Source organism: Calidris pugnax, unplaced genomic scaffold (assembly GCF_001431845.1).
Source record: "Calidris pugnax isolate Ruff unplaced genomic scaffold, ASM143184v1 scaffold316, whole genome shotgun sequence".
Taxonomy (NCBI): domain Eukaryota; kingdom Metazoa; phylum Chordata; class Aves; order Charadriiformes; family Scolopacidae; genus Calidris; species Calidris pugnax.
This window is the reverse complement of record NW_015091194.1, coordinates 73,336-92,171: the sequence shown is the minus strand read 5'-3', so window position 1 is coordinate 92,171 and position 18,836 is coordinate 73,336. Positions and strand designations below refer to the sequence as shown.

Here is an 18,836-nt window from a genome sequence, read left to right as displayed (position 1 = left end):
GTTAGACTGGAAAATAAAAAGATACAAGCAGTGTCTTCAGCGGGCATTTAACAGACAGGGGGCTTGCTACCAACACAAGAAAAAGCAAACTCCCAGCCACAGCAGATCTCACTTCCTCTTCCCTCCCCCCAGCGCCCCAAGGAGGCCATAACATCCCTCCTGCCTCTTCTCACAGTCAGCTTTAACCCTTCTGTTCCTCTATTGTATTAACCCTTTACAGTAAGACATGCAATCACAGCTACAGGCTCCTTCCTGTCAAACAAAGGAGGAGCTGCTGAGAGAAATCAGAAATCCCTTTACAGTGTACCAATCCGTTTTACCTTAAAACCTTATTAAAAATGTGTTTTACTTCCCTTAATCTTAGTTTGTTGGTTTTTTTCTCCAGAAATAAAAATCTTTTTGAAAGAGTCTGTTCAATGGCATTCAGTGCCAGACCCTACAGAACTAAAGCATCACCTAAACTGAGGGAGATTCTGAACTAAGCGCTGTATAACAGGTCCTTGCTTTCCATGTGATTCTTCAAATGCTTCCAACTTCAGTGGTAAAATCCCTGAAGGCCTCCAGTTTAAAATAAAATAGTTACGTGTTCTGCAGATGAATTAAACCGACTGATTTTAGTTTGCACTGCAGTGAATTTGGGTGGAGAGCATGCTGGTTACCAGCTAACAGGATGGTAACTGCCAGCTGTGGAGCAAGAATCTCTCAAGAAGCTTCAGCTCCGCTGCTGGCTTTTGTCTAATATCTAGTAGGCAAAGTTGGATTTTCTAATAATAATTACTGTTGACAGCAAATACTGACAAATACTCAACCCTTATGCTTCAATTTCTTCCCATCTCTGCTTTATGAAGTTGCCCTAAAGCAAGCGTTGGCATCAACACAGAGGGGTCTGAAGCTGGATACAGTTTAATAATCTCTTTCATGATCTTTAAAAAGATACAGAACTTGTATGTGAATTCCTGTGGACCACCTACAGGAACAGCCCTGAGGAGCTTCATCATGTTGCCGTTCAGTTCAAGGTTTCCCCCAAACTCAATGAAGTCAACAGCCCATTTTTGAGGCATCTGCTGTGGAGCCAATCCTGTTCTCCATGAAGTCATGTTTTACAGATTTAACTCACATTTAAAGCAAGTAGCTAACTGCCTTTGTTAACCACACCGAGATTAAAGTGAGTTAATCCCTCCGCCCCAGAAAGACATACCACAATTACTTTCTAATTGATGGAGTCATATTTTAATGGCTCCACAGCTTTTAAATCTGAAACATGTTGTTAAATGCAATAGGGGAAATTACTCCCTGTTTTAATGCCAACATTGCCCAAGGGAGTTATGCCGAGCAGAAATTTGCCCTCTGTGTTTAATAGCGTAGTAGATTCAAAACTGCACTGAAATACTGATGTTATCCTAAAGACACATTTGAGCCACTGGGTCAATGTCTCCTCAAAAGTTGCTCAAGTCTGTATCAAGTTGCTACACAATTACATAAGCACAATAGTATTTCCTATCTTGTAGCATAGAGCTAACAATATTTTCTTTATGGTATACACAACTGCTTTTTCTAAATTGGAAGCAGGACAGTACGTCAGTTTTCCTTCAAAAATAATGAAATTTCACATTGATTTTGTCATTACTGTAAAGCCTGTACAAGAAAAAAACCGGAAGGCATTACACTAGATTAAATTTTCTTTCAAAACGGGTTTTATATGTCATTGTATCACTGAGAAACACTACTAAAATAAAGACCTGGTGATGAGTAATTCTGTCTTCATTTTTATAGAAGATCTCAATGCTATACCAATCATTGCAAATCCATTAGCATTTGCAAACATAATCACAATATACTCAGTTGGATAATAGTGTTCCCTCACTTACTACCAATTTAACTCTTACATAAAGAAGAGGTAAGCCTTTAGGGGGTTTCTTCATCTTCTTCTCCAAACATATGAAGAACCACCGTGTAACACCAGCACTTTCGGAAATTTTGTATTTGACAGCTGTCACCTGTACTTTGGCTAGAGCTTTCCCAAGCCTGAACATTCAACTCCTGCATTTGGTCCTCAGAATGCATTAGACATATATTTTCAACATCTTTTAGCATCAGGATGCTCTAATCAATTCCTCTTGGCTTTCCCTGATGTCTCTGGCACACCTTCTCTAACTGCTGTTCTGTTATGGGCATGAGACCTTGTAGCCAAAGAATTGACCTGTAAGAGCACCCAATCAACTTCACTATTACCATTTTGCCATGCTTCTAGTTATGCTCATCTTTTAGGGTATCCCCCTGCATCTCACAGCTTCTTCAAAACTGTGAATGTATGTGTTTTACACCGTCAGACCAGTTGCCCTTCATCTGAAAGGACCTTCTGCTGCCCTTCTCCTCCCCAGACTAGATGGGTCCAAATTCCCTAGACTACATGAATCTGTCTTTCTGTACCCCCACATTTGGTGCCTTTTGACCCAGTGGCAGCACCAATGTCTTAGTTCTTGTCTGGGGTTCTCTCTTCTATAAACTGTGATTCTACCAGATCCTTTGTCAAACTGCTGCTCTTAGGTTTTAGCTACCCCATTATCCCATAGGCTCACCCTCAGTTATGAAATAGGAGCTGAAGATTATCAGAAGCTTCTGATAATCTTCAGCACTCTAAGCGTAAGCTGCAAGCAGCACTTCTTTAGTCTATGGCATGTGACAGTATTTAATAAAAAAAAATGGCACCTTTTCTCAAAAAAAAAAAAATAATTTGAATACGTTGCTGTTACATCTATATGCCATGTACTTTGTCACCCTTTTTTCAAATAAATCTATTTCTTTAATCAGTTCTGTGCTCACTTAACTCTTCTCTCCACTGGGGAACAGAAAGCTTTCCCTAGTGGAAGGTAGTAGGGTAAGAAATAAATTGCTAATAATTTCTGCAGGGTTCCCACTTTCAGCTAGGAAATCAAAACTCAAGATCCACAGTTTCACAAATTCCTTAGTCATCTTTTTGGTTTCAATGGTGCATGCTTATCCAAGTCAGCCCACGGACAGCTCTGATGTCTTCACTTTGAGTGAGAATTTCATCAACAGCACCAGTGCCTTGGTTAGAGTACTAACAGCGTCAGGGAACATCAGAAAACCCAGTTTCGTGCCCACAAAAGAATTGTAGACAGTGCTTTGTTGGCAGGCATTGGCTATTCACGGAGGATAAGAACCTGAAGAAGCAAACAAGGCACAGGTACACAGCTACGGCTGCATGTATTTGCTTCTACTCAGGCCGTCTTCTGGTATGCAAAGAAATGTCAACCCAAGACTATCTTTGTGGCAGTCATCAGGCCCCAAGAAAGATGGAGTGGGAGTTCCCCCTCAGTCAAAAGTCATATGAAAAACAGTTTTCAAACAAGAGATTCCTTTCTGAGACATTTCTCTGAGCTAAAACAGTGTCTTCCTGCTTTTTTCCTGTGCTTGCTTCTGGGTACTAAGTATCTAAGAAATATTTCATTCTCTAATTTACACTGGAAGGATAATGAAATTAGAATACTTACTAAATTCCAGGAATCTAGCAGATCAATAAATTCAATACATGACTTATACTACGGTACTGCCTACAGGTGAGCCAAATCAGGTGCGTGATGACATGTACTTAGGCTTACAAAGCCATACAAATCAAAGTTGTCTTTCTATTCCAAGTATAAAATATAGTCCAACATGCACAAATGTCACATCTTCTGTGTATTGCTACAGTCATATAAAAGACTTCCATGACTTCAAAACAGTTTTCATCTGCCCCTAGGAAATGTTAATATAATTTGGCAGCCACATCACATAAAAGATGAATTTGCAGAAAAAAAAACAGTAACGATGTTCATAGCTTTAAAAAAAAAAAAATCCACTCTCTGTCAGACTGAGAGAGAAATTCTGAATATTGCTGTAGGGCCATGTCATATAGTACTATTTTTAATATCAACTAAAAAGATATCTACTTAACAACATTTATTAAAGACTTCCAGATCTCGGGAAGCTCATTTATGGAATGTTATAGCAAGGCATGCTTACCTCAGCTGTCATGGGATATAAAAATATCTTAATACTGTCTTTATGTTATATGTATGTGAATATGAACATAGACATATGTATGTGTTACCATGCAAGTGTCACCAAGGGTGGTTAAACCAACACCAATGTTGATTAAACAGTGAGGCAGTGTAATAACAGTATACAGTAAATAACAGGCAACTAGCAGAGAAGAAAATGAAAGTTTCCACATTATTTAATGATAATTTTGCTTCAGAGTGAAAGCATGGGGGCTTAGAACATAGCTGAGTTTCTTTATCTAAGAAAGCTGCATTGCATAAAGTAAAGTTGAATTTAAATAGATTATCATTAAATTAGTCCAAAAGACTGTGCAGGCACTTGTCTTCTACCTTGAGCAGTTTATTTAGTTTAATTTAAAGCAATTTAAGTAGTTTGAGTAAAACTGAAATATGCTCCTCTTAAAACAAGTATCACTGTTTTTATTATGTTTAAATAAAAGACAATTCAGGTCATATAAACATAACATTGGTTAGAAAAACCTTAAAGCAGAGAACATAAAGAAATGTAAATAGTCAGCTAGTTCATCAAGATTCATATTTGGTAATATTTATAGTTATATCACAACTGTGAAAACAGACCAAGTTCATTTTTAGAAGATTAGATAAATGCAAGACAATGTTGCCAGAGTAAATTCATTGCAGTCAGCGCTCAGGTGAGAAACCTCTCTAGGAAATAATGCCAATTTCTTGACTCAGTGCTTAAATTAATATTTGAATGAGTTCAGTAATGTCTAACCTGTTGTACAAGAAAACTTGGATAAGTTCACCTGAAAAGTAGCAAGGCTAGGCAAGGTGAAGGATAACTACTTGTGAAATTCAAAAAGAACATGTGCTTGGCAAACTGGATTATCAAGAAGGCTAAAGGGACGTGTTCACCAGAAACAGAAAATAGATTAATTTATTGTAACTAACTCTAAAGAGAGCCTGACCAGGGATCTATTCAGGTTAAAATTCTTTTGCCAGAATAACACAATTCTTTTTCTATTATTTCAGAAAATTTACAACATGAGCTGTGAATTGCACTCATGCAAAATGGATTCCAAAGTATGATCCTTCCCATTCAAAAATATTGATAACCTACCACCAGCCCCATCCAGTACAGGACACACAGCAGCTGTCCATCTCTGCATGGTGCCCCTTCATTCAACAGTTAGTTTTGTCTTCATACGTTTCCTGCACAACCAGAAATAGGCAAGTACTCTAAAGAAACTTCGTGAATGACCTCTAAATGAAACGTGCTTTAACCTTGATTTCTAAGCCCGCTGCTTGTACTGTTCTTGTTTGTTTTCCTTCCTATGACCCTCTTGTTGCTCTTGTCACTCCCCAGTGCCATTTCCTCTGCCTTTATCCTCTTGCTCAGTTCACCAACTCTTCCCCTCTGATTGAGGAAAACAGCCTCGTACTATTAGGGGAATAGGCAGATGACCTAATGGAGCTCTTCCATCTCTAACTCCTATGAACAGTGCCTCTGAGTGCCTCTTTTGTTGGTTTGTTTGTCTGCTCTAGCATTAATTAGGTTTTTAACAAGTGCATTGTGTGCTAGAATGGCATAAATAAAAGCATGTTAAAGCAACCAGCTGGATCTAGTTGTCCTATAAATTCATCTGCCTGTTTTCTAACTGGATAGAGTCTTATGGCCATGTGTTACAGTTATTACTCAAACAAAATAAATGAAAATGCTAAAAGTCACCGTGGTTTTACTGTGTTTAGGCCCAGTTCTCATTGATCTTTTACATCAAACTGGCAATAAGAAAGGGTATAAATGCTATTAGATACTTTCCCTTCCACTGTAAAAGGGCTTTGCTGTTAACCGTGAGGAAGCTTGCGTTTTATCTAACATTTCTTTTTACTCAAGTATTCTATAATGACAGGCACTAAATTAGCATTTTAAGATTTTATAGTGAACTTAAGCAGAGCTACAGAATGCATTTTTAACTGCACTGTTATACAAACAAGGATAAGCCGCAGTAAAAATTATGCTGCTTATTTTCCTCAGGGATTCAGTTAGACTACCTATATTTTTTATCCTGAGATAGCTGTACAAGAAAAGTACAGATCTGATTTAAAGATGCATAAAATATAGCTTACAATTTATTTGTGAAATTCCCTGATGGTGGAAACTACACACACATCCTGCAGCTGATGACCAAGGCAAGTGGCTTGATGCAATTACCAAACGATAATGTGAATAACATGAATGCATACACAGCAGAAACAAATGAAATCATTGTCTGAAGAGTTACTGAGGGTTTAGAACTGGAAGCAGACAATTTAGTGTGGGAGACCAAAGCTTCTGCAGTTCACAAATAAATCATCATAGACTCCTAGGGAAAGAAAAAAAAAAAACAACAAAAAACCAAAAAACCACCAGCAAACCACAGCAGATGCAGCGATGGATTCCAAAATGAGAACTGACACGCTTGGAGAAAAGAGCTAGCAGACGAAAACCTGTACTTAAGGATATACTCATCTTTATAAGCTCCCTCATAACTACAGCGGAACCAGAAGAAACATGGGGTCAGGCCTGAATCACTGGCCTGTAGAAGGGGTCATTTCTAGCTATTCTCAGAGTGCTTAGACCGTGTCCCATTTAAGTCCATTTTGCACTGGAATAAAGGTTTACATAAGGCGCTGAGCAATGATGAATCACATGCTGAAAACAAAAGCTCTGAGGGACAAAAAAAAAGCTTTTGGAGGAGGCAGAAGTTACTTTTTTCACCACAAGTCCTGTACACAGTTCAACTAGACATAATAAAACAGTAACTTACACAGCTGGCTCCCGAATAACACTAAGTACAATAAAACATTATGCAACTGTGCATGTGGTTGCTGGTCTGTAAAGGGCAGACGTATTCCAGCTTGATATCCCACCTAGTCCTGATAACTTTGCATGGCCTATTTAATTCATCACCGAGTATCAAATGCCATTGGTGCCAGAGCATAAGAAGCACGGCTTTCTGTATTGCACAGGGCTGTTAGCGCAGTTATTGCCTGTTCCTTGCTCCCCAAGAGGTTTGTTTAGCTCTTAAGTGTCCAACAGATGAAGCTGATAAGGCACAGCAGCAGCGAGCAAACCTGGGGAGCTGAATGGGAGCATTCCTTATACACCTGCCTCTCTGCTACGTCGGTTTTTCCAAACGGCCGAGCACAACCCCTGGTTTGCTCTTGCTGGCAGAACCTGTACAGGTGGATTGATATTTGTTCTGACTGGATGTTGGGCCACAATGTTGTGGGAGGACCCAGACTCGAGCTTTCAAAGCTTGCAGTGGACTGAGTAGGGCTCCTGAAATGGGCGATGCAAGCCAGAGCAGAAAAAATGAAACAGAAAGACAGCAGGCTTTGGCTACAGGAGTTGCAAATCCTGTGCCTTCTCTTGAATCCTGATGGTGGGCTAGTTTCTATGATGTTTGCGGTTATTTTACTGCTTGCTCCCGATAAAGAACTGAGACCTTCATTATTTAAAAACTTTAAATGAATCTTCTCACTGTAATACCTGGAAGCCTTAAAAATTAACACTGGCTCTGCAGTCACAACGCCTAAGTGAAGGAAGGTAGAATCATAGAATCATCTGGGTCAGAAGGGACCTCCAAAGGCCATCTAGTCCGACCCCCCGCAGTCAGCAGGGACACCCCCAACTAGACCAGGTTGCCCAGGGCCTCATCGAGCCTCACCTTGAATATCTCCAGGGATGGGGCCTCAACCACCTCCCTGGGCAACCTGTTCCAGTGCTCCACAACCCTCATAGTAAAGAACTTATTCCTAATGTCTAATCTAAATCTGCTTTTCTCCAGTTTAAAGCCATTACCCCTTGTTCTGTCATTGACAGCCTTTGTAAACAGGTTCTCCCCAGCCTTCCTGTAGCCCCCTTCAGGTACTGGAAGGCAGCTATGAGGTGTCCCCGGAGCCTCCTCTTCTTCAGGCTGAACAACCCCAGCTCCCTCAGCCTGTCCTCGTAGCAGAGGGGCTCCAACCCCCCCCCCGATCTTTGTGGCCCTCCTCTGGACCCCCTCCAACAGGTCCATATCCTTCTTATATTGAGGGCTCATATTGAGAAATATCTGTCTCTTCTACAGGCAGGAAATTCAGGCATAGATTGTCCCACCAGCATACCTCACACTGTCTGGCAGTTATCATAGAATCATAGAATGGTTAGAGTTGGAAGGGACCATAAAGATCATCAAGTTCCAACCCCCCTGCCAGTTGCTTCAGAGAATTCAGTGGGAGGTAGACCGCCTGAACAGGGTGTGCTCAGCTCCCCAGGAACCAAACCTACAGCTCCTCTGCCTTATAGAGACATACCCACCAGATCCATTACAGTTCTTCTCAAGGAGGAAGAACAAGTGTAAACGACTGATGTGGTTTTGGCCGTGCTCTCTGTGCATGGCTGTGCCCTATGTGAGCTCCTTGCACAACAGCACGCAGGTGCTGGCTGCAGAAGACCTGCTCCAGTGGGGTTTTAAACCTGGCATAATTGGTTTGAAGTAATGGGAGATCTCTCCTTGGCTTTTAGCAAAGCCTGGGTTATATCCTTGTGACGTGCCCTTCGCTGTGTGTTCAAACACTGCCTTAATTTAATTTAACTGGACACAATTCAAAGTAGAAAGGAAGCTGAAGCTTTCCTCTTGATGTACAGGGCACCAGGAACAGAGCTACCCAGCAGGGAAAACCCTTGGAACCTGTTTGAAGACAGCACCTAAAATGATGTTTGTGTTCTTGTTTAAATTAACAACAGGCTACAGAGATGGAACATATTTGCATTATGGACGTCCAGCTCAGAATACGCTAGGGACTTCTCTTGCTTTTCGGTCTTTATGAGTTTCAGTGGCTGCAACAAAAGGTAGTAAGCATAATCCACTATACCAAGCAAATATAAATAATCCCAGGGAAGCTTACTAACAGGCCAAGAAATGCAGATCACAACTACAGTGTCACTGTACAGTGTCACACATTACTCCCTTGAATGTGGAAAAACATCAAGATAACAACCACAAGAAGGTGCTTTTCTTGATGATGTCTGCACTAGTTTAAAAAAATATTTTAAACTAGTGACAAAGCCCAGATACTCCACCTAGTTATTTTATATTCAACTGTGTAATAACTCTAAGACAGGGAAAAAATCATTCATTGTAACACTCCGAAATTTTGGATGTACATTAAAGTTACCCTATGTGTCCTTTCTAAATACTTTGTGAGCAAGCACTTCATCTGAAACCCCCTATCAGTTGTTGACAGTGCCCAGAGCAAACTGGATTCTGCCTTGGGAAACTAAGAGCAAAATAACACTCAACACATTAAAAGTGACCTTGAAAAAGTATGGTCACAGATGAGGTATTTGTAGAGGTGTCAGCATTAAGCACACAAAGCAAACAGAAGCCCTTTGCCAAAATTATAGCATGGTAAAAGGTCATCACGAATCAAGAGCGACACAGTCTCTATTAGAAAAATGATAACTTTGAAATACTAAGAAAAGGCACTAGTAATCAAGATAATAAACAGGCCTATGACGAGTAACGTAGGCTTGTCCTCTTACAGTTCAACATCTGTATAAGTGATCAGCCAGCCTTGCACAGCTCAACAGACCTAAATTGACAAACGACTTACTTGTAGCACATCTGTGAACTGAGGGTTTTGCCCAGCTTCAATGCGCATGAATATCAATGCTTTTGACTAGAATGTCATTTCTGAATTTATGAAGCTAATCTTAAGCACCTTAAAACAGTTTAGAATTAGATCGGATTTGTCCACTGTTGAAATCCAGTTCACTTGGAAATGGCAGGACAGAACATTAATTTCATATGGATGTCGCAATAAATATTTTGCTCACTTGACATGATGAAAACTTTGCTGGTTACAGCAAAACCATTTAAAAGAAGATCCAAAAGGAAACAATTGTAAATGCAGCGTATTCATCTCAAAGGAGAACCAGGGAGGAATGCTGAACTTCTGTCTCCAGGTGTCAAGAGAACTAAGCTGTAAACACCAAAAATCACCACTGGAAAGGTGTTGAAAGGCAAAGGATAATATTAGAAAATGAAGTGATTCTAGTGGTACAAACTCTTGGCAATAGACTACAGAACTTGTCTTTGTATTCTATAAAGCACTGTGTAAAATTGAGGACGAAGCCTGGGCCATGGACTGGGCCACAGCAGAGGATCAGACTTAGAAAAAAAGCACATCAGTTTTTCTTCTATGTCCCTCTAACACGGAACTGAACCAACTACAGCCCAACAACCCAATGGACTTCCTTTACGGTTGCAGAAACAAAATACTTCCCAGCATGGGAAACTTCATTTCATTTGCCTCCCAAACTGCCCTTCTGTTTCTAAAGACAGTTAATCCAGTTTAAGGCAGAGTCTGTTCCCATGCACATATAAATAGGTTACGGCATATCTAACCACCACGCTTGCTTCAAAACCAGATGATAATACTCACGATGGATAAATGCCTCAAATACATGAGCACGTGAATACAATATGATAGATTTTATGTTTTGTTCTGCGTGCATTCATGTATATATGTAGCCATACAGCTGTGGCAAAAAAATGTGGCTGTGTAGCCAATGTATGCAATAATACCCTATGCTACAACTACCACTTCAGGTCATGTAAGGAATAATCTTGGCTCACACTACAGTAGTACACAATTATTAATTTTTTATGGCTTTCACCCTCTATACTTCAGGCATTACTTTCTAGCAATTAGGAGTTTTTTCAAGTCTGTAAGTAGGCACTGCCACAGTATAGGGCAGGAGTCAGAAGGACTTAGAGTTTTGAGTCCTAACACTAGCACTGACTGTGACCTTGCTAATTTTATGATCTTAATAAATCTTGATGTTCTGTTCTCAAAAATTATTAGGGTACATCTGAAAGTTTTAAAACTATGGATCCTATTAAAAAAATAACTTATGTTTGTATTCATCCAGGATCAAAAACTCCATCTCTCCATCTTAGTTTCCTCAAACTTTAAAGTCAGAGAAATAATAATTTCCTTGATCCCATCATGCATCTGGTAAGAAACTTAATTAACAACTAGCCTGCTAAATAATTTGAGGATACTGCAATTATTAAAATTTGCTATAAAATTTTCTTCCTCATATTGCTTTGAGTTTGAATTTCTGTTACTTTACTGGATGGTGAGAAACTCCAAGCATCAACATAAATTATATTATTACTGCTCATTTTTAGTGGGCATTATTTGATTTTTAATGAACTGCATGATGATATGCAGTTATAAAATAGCTTGTGAATTAATAATTTTGTTGTAAAAATAGAATTTGCAATTTTGTATGGTATATTTATATATTATATTTAAGATACAGCAATTTGAAGTTCACATTCCAGCAAACCAAAAATGTCTCCTTTTTTTTCAGTGGTTCATATAGTTTTGCCAGTGTTTTATTTTCCACATATTAAGGGAAAAATTACACAATTTAGAAAATCTAGCATCAAATATTACAGAAGTGAAAGCTACTAGAGAGAACCTTTTCAAAAGTTGTAAGAAATTTAACAGTGCACTGAACTTTACTTGCAGCTAGTTGCACTGAAAATAAATAACAAGAAGACCTTCTGAATTCATTTCAAAACCAACAAGAAGCTGTTATTTTTTTAAACCCCAGCAGTATTATAAAGACCTCAGCCTTAAGAAAAAGATGTTTGAATTCCTGAGATATTCCCTTAACTTTTCCTTGACATTAGTAACTTCCCTAGGAGTTTTGACATACCTCTTCCCCTTCCCATGGCGAGTGCCTACTGATACAATTATTCTTGTTTAAAGAATTACTCTTAAAATACATGGTAAGGAAAAAAAAAAAAGTCTAGCAAAAGCTGGATGTATTATGATTATGAGAAAAAAGTACTAGCTTGGCTCTCTGATGTGGATGGGGAAAGAAAGTACAGTACTTAGAGGGAAGGTGTTGAGAGTGTAGGAAGGAGGTACTGTCCTCTTTCCTGGCTCAGTGGTAGGCTCATGGATGGAGTATTTATAAACCTTTCCATGGATCCTAATGAGGTAATGAAAGCAATAATGCTCCCAGGGAAAAATGCCCTCACCCCTCCCAAAATCCCCAACAAACAAACTCCAAAGGGTCCAAATAAAGTAGTGTTCTTGTGAAAAGACTTGCACCAACATTACTGTTCAACTTTTGCGTTAAGCACTTGGAGTCCCTCGAGACAACAGAGAAAAACAAAATATTACTACTGTACTGACATGTTTAAGAAATTTGCTTCTGCAAAGAAATTTGCCTATACTGGTGACTTTATACTGTGCAAAGACCATCTTTGCAGAGAGTATTGTTGTACTGTTAAAAGCCCAGCTAGCAGACCTACGTACTGATCCACGCTAGTGTGTCAAAGACTGACTTTATACTGTGCAAAGACCATCTTTGCAGAGAGTATTGTTGTACTGTTAAAAGCCCAGCTAGCAGACCTACGTACTGATCCACGCTAGTGTGGATCAAAAAGACTGGATTAAAAAAAATGAAAATCTTAATTCATAAGCTTTTTTCCAGGACCATAGGAAAATCGAGGGTGGAAGGGGCCTCAGGACATCTCTAGTCCAACCTGCTGCTCCAAGTGGGGTATGCTCTGAGCTCAGACCAAGTTTCTCAAGGCTTTAATCCAGTTGAGAGGTCCCATGGATGGAGACTGCACAGCCTCCCTTGGTAACCTGTTCCACTGCCTGACTGTCCTTGTGGGGGGATTTTTTTCCTTCTATCCAGTCCGAACCTTTTTAATTTCAATTTATGCCATTGTCTCTTGTCCTCTTACCATAGGTCATTGTTGAGACTGGTCCTATCTCCTCGATTTTCCTCTCAATTTTGTAAGGCTGCTATTACATCACCCAAAAGCTGCCTCTTCTCCAGACTGAACAAGCCCAGTTCCCACAGCCTCTCAGTGTCAAAGTTTGAAAAAAGTTAATTCTCAGTATGGGTAATGCAAATTCAAGCATTTATTAGAGAAGACATGACCCCTCATACAACAGTCTAAATAAAATTAAACACGCGGACATGACTTGTATGGCAATGATCTCTCTGAAAGCTGGTGGAGATTAATACAATCAGAACCTTGTGGAATTAAACCCTATTTGTGTCCCAGGAAAACCAATATATTTTCTGTGCTTACTAAAAGTGTTTTTATCAAATACTGTGTGAAATGCTCTAATAGGCAAACTGAATTAGCAGCAGCTGTGTACCTACTGAGAAGTCATATGCTACACTTCATTAATGCACCAGGTATACTCTAAAATAAAACTTGGAACAAACTGCAGACCTCAAGGGAAGAAAGTAAATGAGTAACTCTTTTGGAAGGGTATTATGACATTAGTTTGGAAAAAAAAGTAATAAACTATGGGCCAAGATGCAAAAAAGACAGATGGGTAAAAATTCTTGATCATTTTAATGATAGTTTCAATTATTTAGTTCATGTTAACTCTTTTAGATCATTTGATATGCACACCATTAGTGTGGTAACATTAGGCCTTTCTATAAGCATAACACTGGATTTTCATCTGCAATAGCATATGGTGATATTTGCTAAATTGCCCTTCTACAACAGGTGCTGGATTTTATGAGGTAATATTACCTGTCCCTTTAATGTCTAAAGCCATAAAGTAATTAAATTGTTTCCAAGGTAAATGGGACCACCTAGTCACTTCATCCTATGTAAGAACTGCAGGTATCAAGTTGCAAGTTTGTGACTACGAATAACAAATTAGAGTCACTACTACTGTGATTTAGATGTAAATATCATCAGCATTCAGATATTCAAGATGAAGGTTGTGCATTTAATGTCTACATCATAGCCTTTGTGGCAATTAGATAGCCTCAATTTATTATCAAAAGCCACAATCAGTATTGAGAGGCTTGAGCTCATAGAAGTTGAGCTTATCTAACACTGTGGAGTACATGTCACTGTAGTGACATGAAGATGCCAGTCCTCATGCCTGTGGTCTAAGAGGGCTAATTATGCAAATTTTCCAAACAGAATTTACCTCTTAAGTCCTTTATTCTAACAATGAAGGTCCTGGCTTCATACCTGCCAATAATCTGCAGTTTGCTATATGTTCAGCTATGATTATTCATGTAAGAAAATGGCACAACAATAAGGAAGTAATGAAAGTAATGTCCACTCTGATCCTTTAGCGTGCTCACACCAAAGAAACGGTTTTAAAATGGCTGAACAAATTCAGAGTATCTGAGCGCTTACACAATTAATGAGCTGATTTACCTCCTTTCCTAACATGCCTTCCCAGGGACAAACTCGTCACTAGTGAATTCCATTTGAATAATTTTCATCTACCAAATTAAACCAAGGATACGGGCTATGGACTGATTTAGCAAGACATCAGCTGTGTTAAAGCTACCTAATGATTTTGCAACCTCCTTGTTTACCTATGACTTTGCAGCAGATTTCAATACTCAGTTTCCATGGGGAAAATGAGGATATCCACTGGATCACACAATGCTAGGAGTGCTCAGCTGTCACTAACAATCAGTGCAATAGGTGGACAAGGCAGAACTGCAAAAACCAGAGGCATAATTCATTTCTTATACATAACATTCCTTTAAGCAGGCCAGAAAGAGAAGGTTGAGGTTGGGCTGGAGGTGGTTCAAGGAGAAATGGAGGGTTATGACTAAAAGCATGAAATTATGAAGGGGGAGATGAAAGGATAAGAAGCTGTAAAAATGCTGTTGCTTACTGACACCTTTATGAATTTATTGGGTTTTGCATAAGCGAAATGATAATCAAATGGTCATTTTCTGCATCTTTGATACATGCTCTGCAAATACACAGTGACAGCTATAACCCTGAAGAGCTTCCAGTCTGAACAGATGAGGCAAATAAAGGGTAAAGGGCTCAGACAGAGCTGACTTGCCCAAGGCTACACCACTTGCAAGTGACAAGAGTGTTAGCTATTGCTTCATGCTGTCTTTTCTATAATAAAAATACACAGCAAAATCAGGTTTTGTGCAGGTGAGAAGAACCCAAGGAGATGTCAACACTGCTTTGAGCAAACAGGGAGGCAGGTCTATGGCTTGCCTGCCACTTGTTTTTGGCATGGGCACGCCAGAGTATTACTGCCAGGTGCTGGATAATACCCCAGAGACTTGGATCATGCCCTCTTTCCTAGACACACAACAGGTACATCAAAAGTGATATAAAACACGACAGTCTGTCTCACTCCTTGACATGCCTGCATTCTGCCCCTAAGCGTTCTGGCTTGGGGCAGCTGCTTGGGTATTTTCCCTGAGCGGTTTCAGATCCGTTTTCTGCCATGGCTGGTCTGCCACTCTCCAGTCACAGAAAGCACAAATGGGTCTAATCAGAGCCTCCTGAGGCTCCTCCAGAGCACTCATCCACTCCAGCCCCGCCATCATCACTAGCACCTGCACCACTGCTCTCTCCTGGGCAGGTCTAGCAATGCTGATGAGAGTAACACTTGTCACCAGAAGCAGAGAGGAGCTGCCAGTCACATACCTGTTGTGCCTATATTCCATCTGTTATAGTTACCCAACGAGAGCAAATAACTCAGTCTTGTTTTTCCTCAGCTGTTAACTTTGGCATCAGGCTGTGGCTGTGAAGTTTACAGGCAGCCCAGCACAGACCTTCTTCAAAACCCAAGAATTACCCTTAGTGCAGCTGTTCCACAGGGTATAAAGTTGCTGTGATGTTCCCTCAATCTAACTGAAAAGCACCCGTGCTATCTCCACGCCCTTTGTCTTGACAAGGAAGACTTCTTTTTAATCCCCAGATCAGCCTCACTAAGCAGAGGAACATAAACGTGACATTTATAAAAGGATAGTTCCCACAGATGATCATCTCTCACGTTAGGGTTCACCACCACCAGCTCCTCTTTCATTAGTTAAAGTTACTCCTGAAATTACTCAAAACCTCTAAATACACGTCACTGGGTTTTACCCATAGTCTATTTTAGTACAATGGCAGACATAAGACCTATAATAAATGCATAAGCATAAAAAGGCATGATGCCTGCCAGGATACCATATCCTTCGCAGTTTTCTTTTCCTTTTTAATCATTAAGAGTCTCATGTTACAAATAAAACAGTAAGAAATCCCACAGCCCCCCACCCCCCAAAGGAAATTATACACCTTCCCTTCCCCCTCTTCTCCCTCCCGACACATGCTGCCTGCAATGAAAGAACACGGAAAGAGGTAGAATCACACACATCCTGCTTCTGAATCTCAAACAGCAAATCTCCTAGGGACAGAAATCCCCTTCGCAAAGCATAAATTCAAAATAAAATAAAATAGAGCGTTAAAATCTGTAAATACAAATCCCTGAACTACCGCTGTCCTCATTTGCCGAAGGAAAAACTCCCTCTGCGACGCCGCATCCCCCGAAGGATGGACGAGGGGATTTCTGGGCAGGAAAGCCGCCCCGCTTACCTTCATCATGCTGGCAAACGCCGGGTATTTCCCCGGCGGCGGAGCGGGCTCCCCCCCGACGGGCCGCCGCTGGTGGCGGGCAGCGCTGCTGCTGCCGGAGCCCTCTCCTCCGGCTCCCCGGTTCCCCGGCGGCGGCGGGGCGCTGGGCGGACTCCCGGCCGGCCGATCCGCTGCCGTTTGCCGCCGTGGCCGTTGCCGCCGCTCGCGGGCTCCGATTGCATCAGCGGCGGGAGGGCGGCGCGCAGGCCGGTCCGCCGCCTGGAGAGAGCCGGCGAGGGGCTGCGGGTCGCCCCGCCCGGCTCCTCCCGGCGGCCACGCACACCTCCCCCGCCGCTCCCGCCCCGCCCCGGGGGAGCACCGGCAGCCCCGCGACCGGCGGGGGACCTGACATACCCACCACCCCCGCACCTATCCGGGGGGGCAGGTTGGCTTGCGGGGGGTCAGCCGTGGCCCGTGGTTTGCCCCACCAGGCTGAGACGATTAAATGCTCTCGCTGTCGGTTATAGCGAGGGTAACGCGTTCTTAGCCCCCTCCCTAAACAAGTATTAAGAAACTCATCATTTTCAGCTTCTGAGTCATTTCCTCCTCCTCCTTGCGTCCAAGTTGCCTGACACACCAAACACCTCGCCCGTTTATCCCTTCCATCACTAGGCAAGCCTTGGGCTCCCTCGTTTCAAGGCAGGTTAGCCCCCAGCCCTCCCTCTTCCATCGCTACCTGCACAATCCGCCCTGAAGTCCTCCAGCACCCACAGGGGCCCATACAACCCCTTGGAGATGGACCTAGCAGGGGTTGCATTGCCAGGTGTTTCACCATGGTCCTTCCCCACCACTAACTAGCGCCTAGTCGCCACTGAAGTCTACGTGGCTACACCCTCACAGCTCACGGCTGGCCACCCGACAGCCACCCGGTGGTGTGTGCTACCGCGCCACTGATTCCTGTGCCTAGGCACCCCCGCAGGCAGCACCTGCAGAGAAGAGAATGTCTTGTCATCAGACACCGGTCTATTCTGTTATTTCTACCAGTCAAACCCTGCAGCAATAGTGCTACAAACCCACGATTTTTAAGAAAAAAAGTCCCAGTGTTACCGCAGCGTAATGTTCCCAATGTGCTTACTTTCATCTTTACTGATTTTACCGTTAATTCTCTTCTTCCTTTACTACTGCTTTGGTAAATGCTTTCCCCCTCTGATCTGCTTGAGAGTGGTTGTAAAATGCTGTTTCATCTCAAAGCTGCTGTCAAAAGTGTCAGGTTCTGCTTTGCGTGATGTATGTGAATTATTCTCTCCTATGCAGCGCCAGAGACCGGTTACATAAACAGAAGTAGATCTCTGTTCCTGCCACTCTTCAGTCAGGTAAGAAAGTGCCATGTAATGGAATTACAAAAATTTGGACTCCAAAGAAAGACGGGTAAACAACGCTACCCAAAATGAAAGTTCATGTGAACAGTGATGTTTTAGTGACTATTTAGAAGAGAAGAAAGATGGAGCAAAAACCACGAGGCAGAGAAGGCAGGAAAGAAGCATCGGACAGATACAAACCATCATCATTGAACCACTTCTCAGCACTCAGGAGAGCAATTCTACGATGAATTATCTTCAGATTACAACCACAGCATAGGGACAACCATCAAGCCAAAGGTCCATTTAATTCAATATCCGGTCTCTGACAGCCAACAACAAAGATACCTACAGAAGAGTTACAAGAACAGAATAAGCACCTAAGGGCACTCTCCTCATACGCTCTTTTAGCCTCAAGGGGTTTGCATCACAGCAGTTTCCTGAAAGATGGATTCTTTAGGCTTAACAGTTCTTCATGGACTTTTGTTCTGTTAATTGTTCCTTGAACCCATGCAAAATTTGGCATCTATAAGATGTGCAAACGAGTTCCACAATTTACCCCTGCTCTGTGGAAAAATACTTGCCACTTGAAAATTCCACATCATGCTCCCATTTTCTGATATCATGACACTGTAAACACAAAGATCAAAATATTCATCCCCTCTATGTCATTTGTGATTTTACAGACTACTCTTACATCCTCTGTCAGTCATCTCCTTTTCCCAGATGAAGAGTCCTAACCTTTTTAGTCTTAATATAAAACCAGTTCCATACCCTTGATCATCCTTGATATGGGATGGGGACATGAACTCCACACAACTCTCAAAATGCAGGTCAATATATTTACCTTTAATTCACTTTTCCCCCTCTGTTTCTTTTCCTAACAATGCCTGGTGTTCGGTTTCGTAGTTTGACTGTGCCTGACTACTAAACTGAACTGATATTTTTACGAACTATTTAATTCCACCAAGATTTCTTTCCTGAAAGGTGACAGGTCATTCATAACCCATCACTGTTTACATAAATTTAGT

The 18,836-nt window shown here is 41.4% G+C and overlaps 1 protein-coding gene across 1 annotated transcript in view; it reads right to left on the bottom strand.

Moving 5' to 3' along the window:
* BCAT1 (branched chain amino-acid transaminase 1, cytosolic) overlaps positions 1–16,710 on the bottom strand; it is a 66,013-nt gene extending 49,303 nt beyond the window's left edge. Inside the window, exon 1 of the mRNA XM_014959552.1 lies at positions 16,469–16,710. Within this exon, the coding sequence (XP_014815038.1) occupies positions 16,469–16,477 (9 nt within the window). The 5' untranslated portion in view covers positions 16,478–16,710. The remainder of the gene's footprint in view (positions 1–16,468) is intronic.
* Between the last annotated feature and the right edge of the window lie 2,126 nt (positions 16,711–18,836).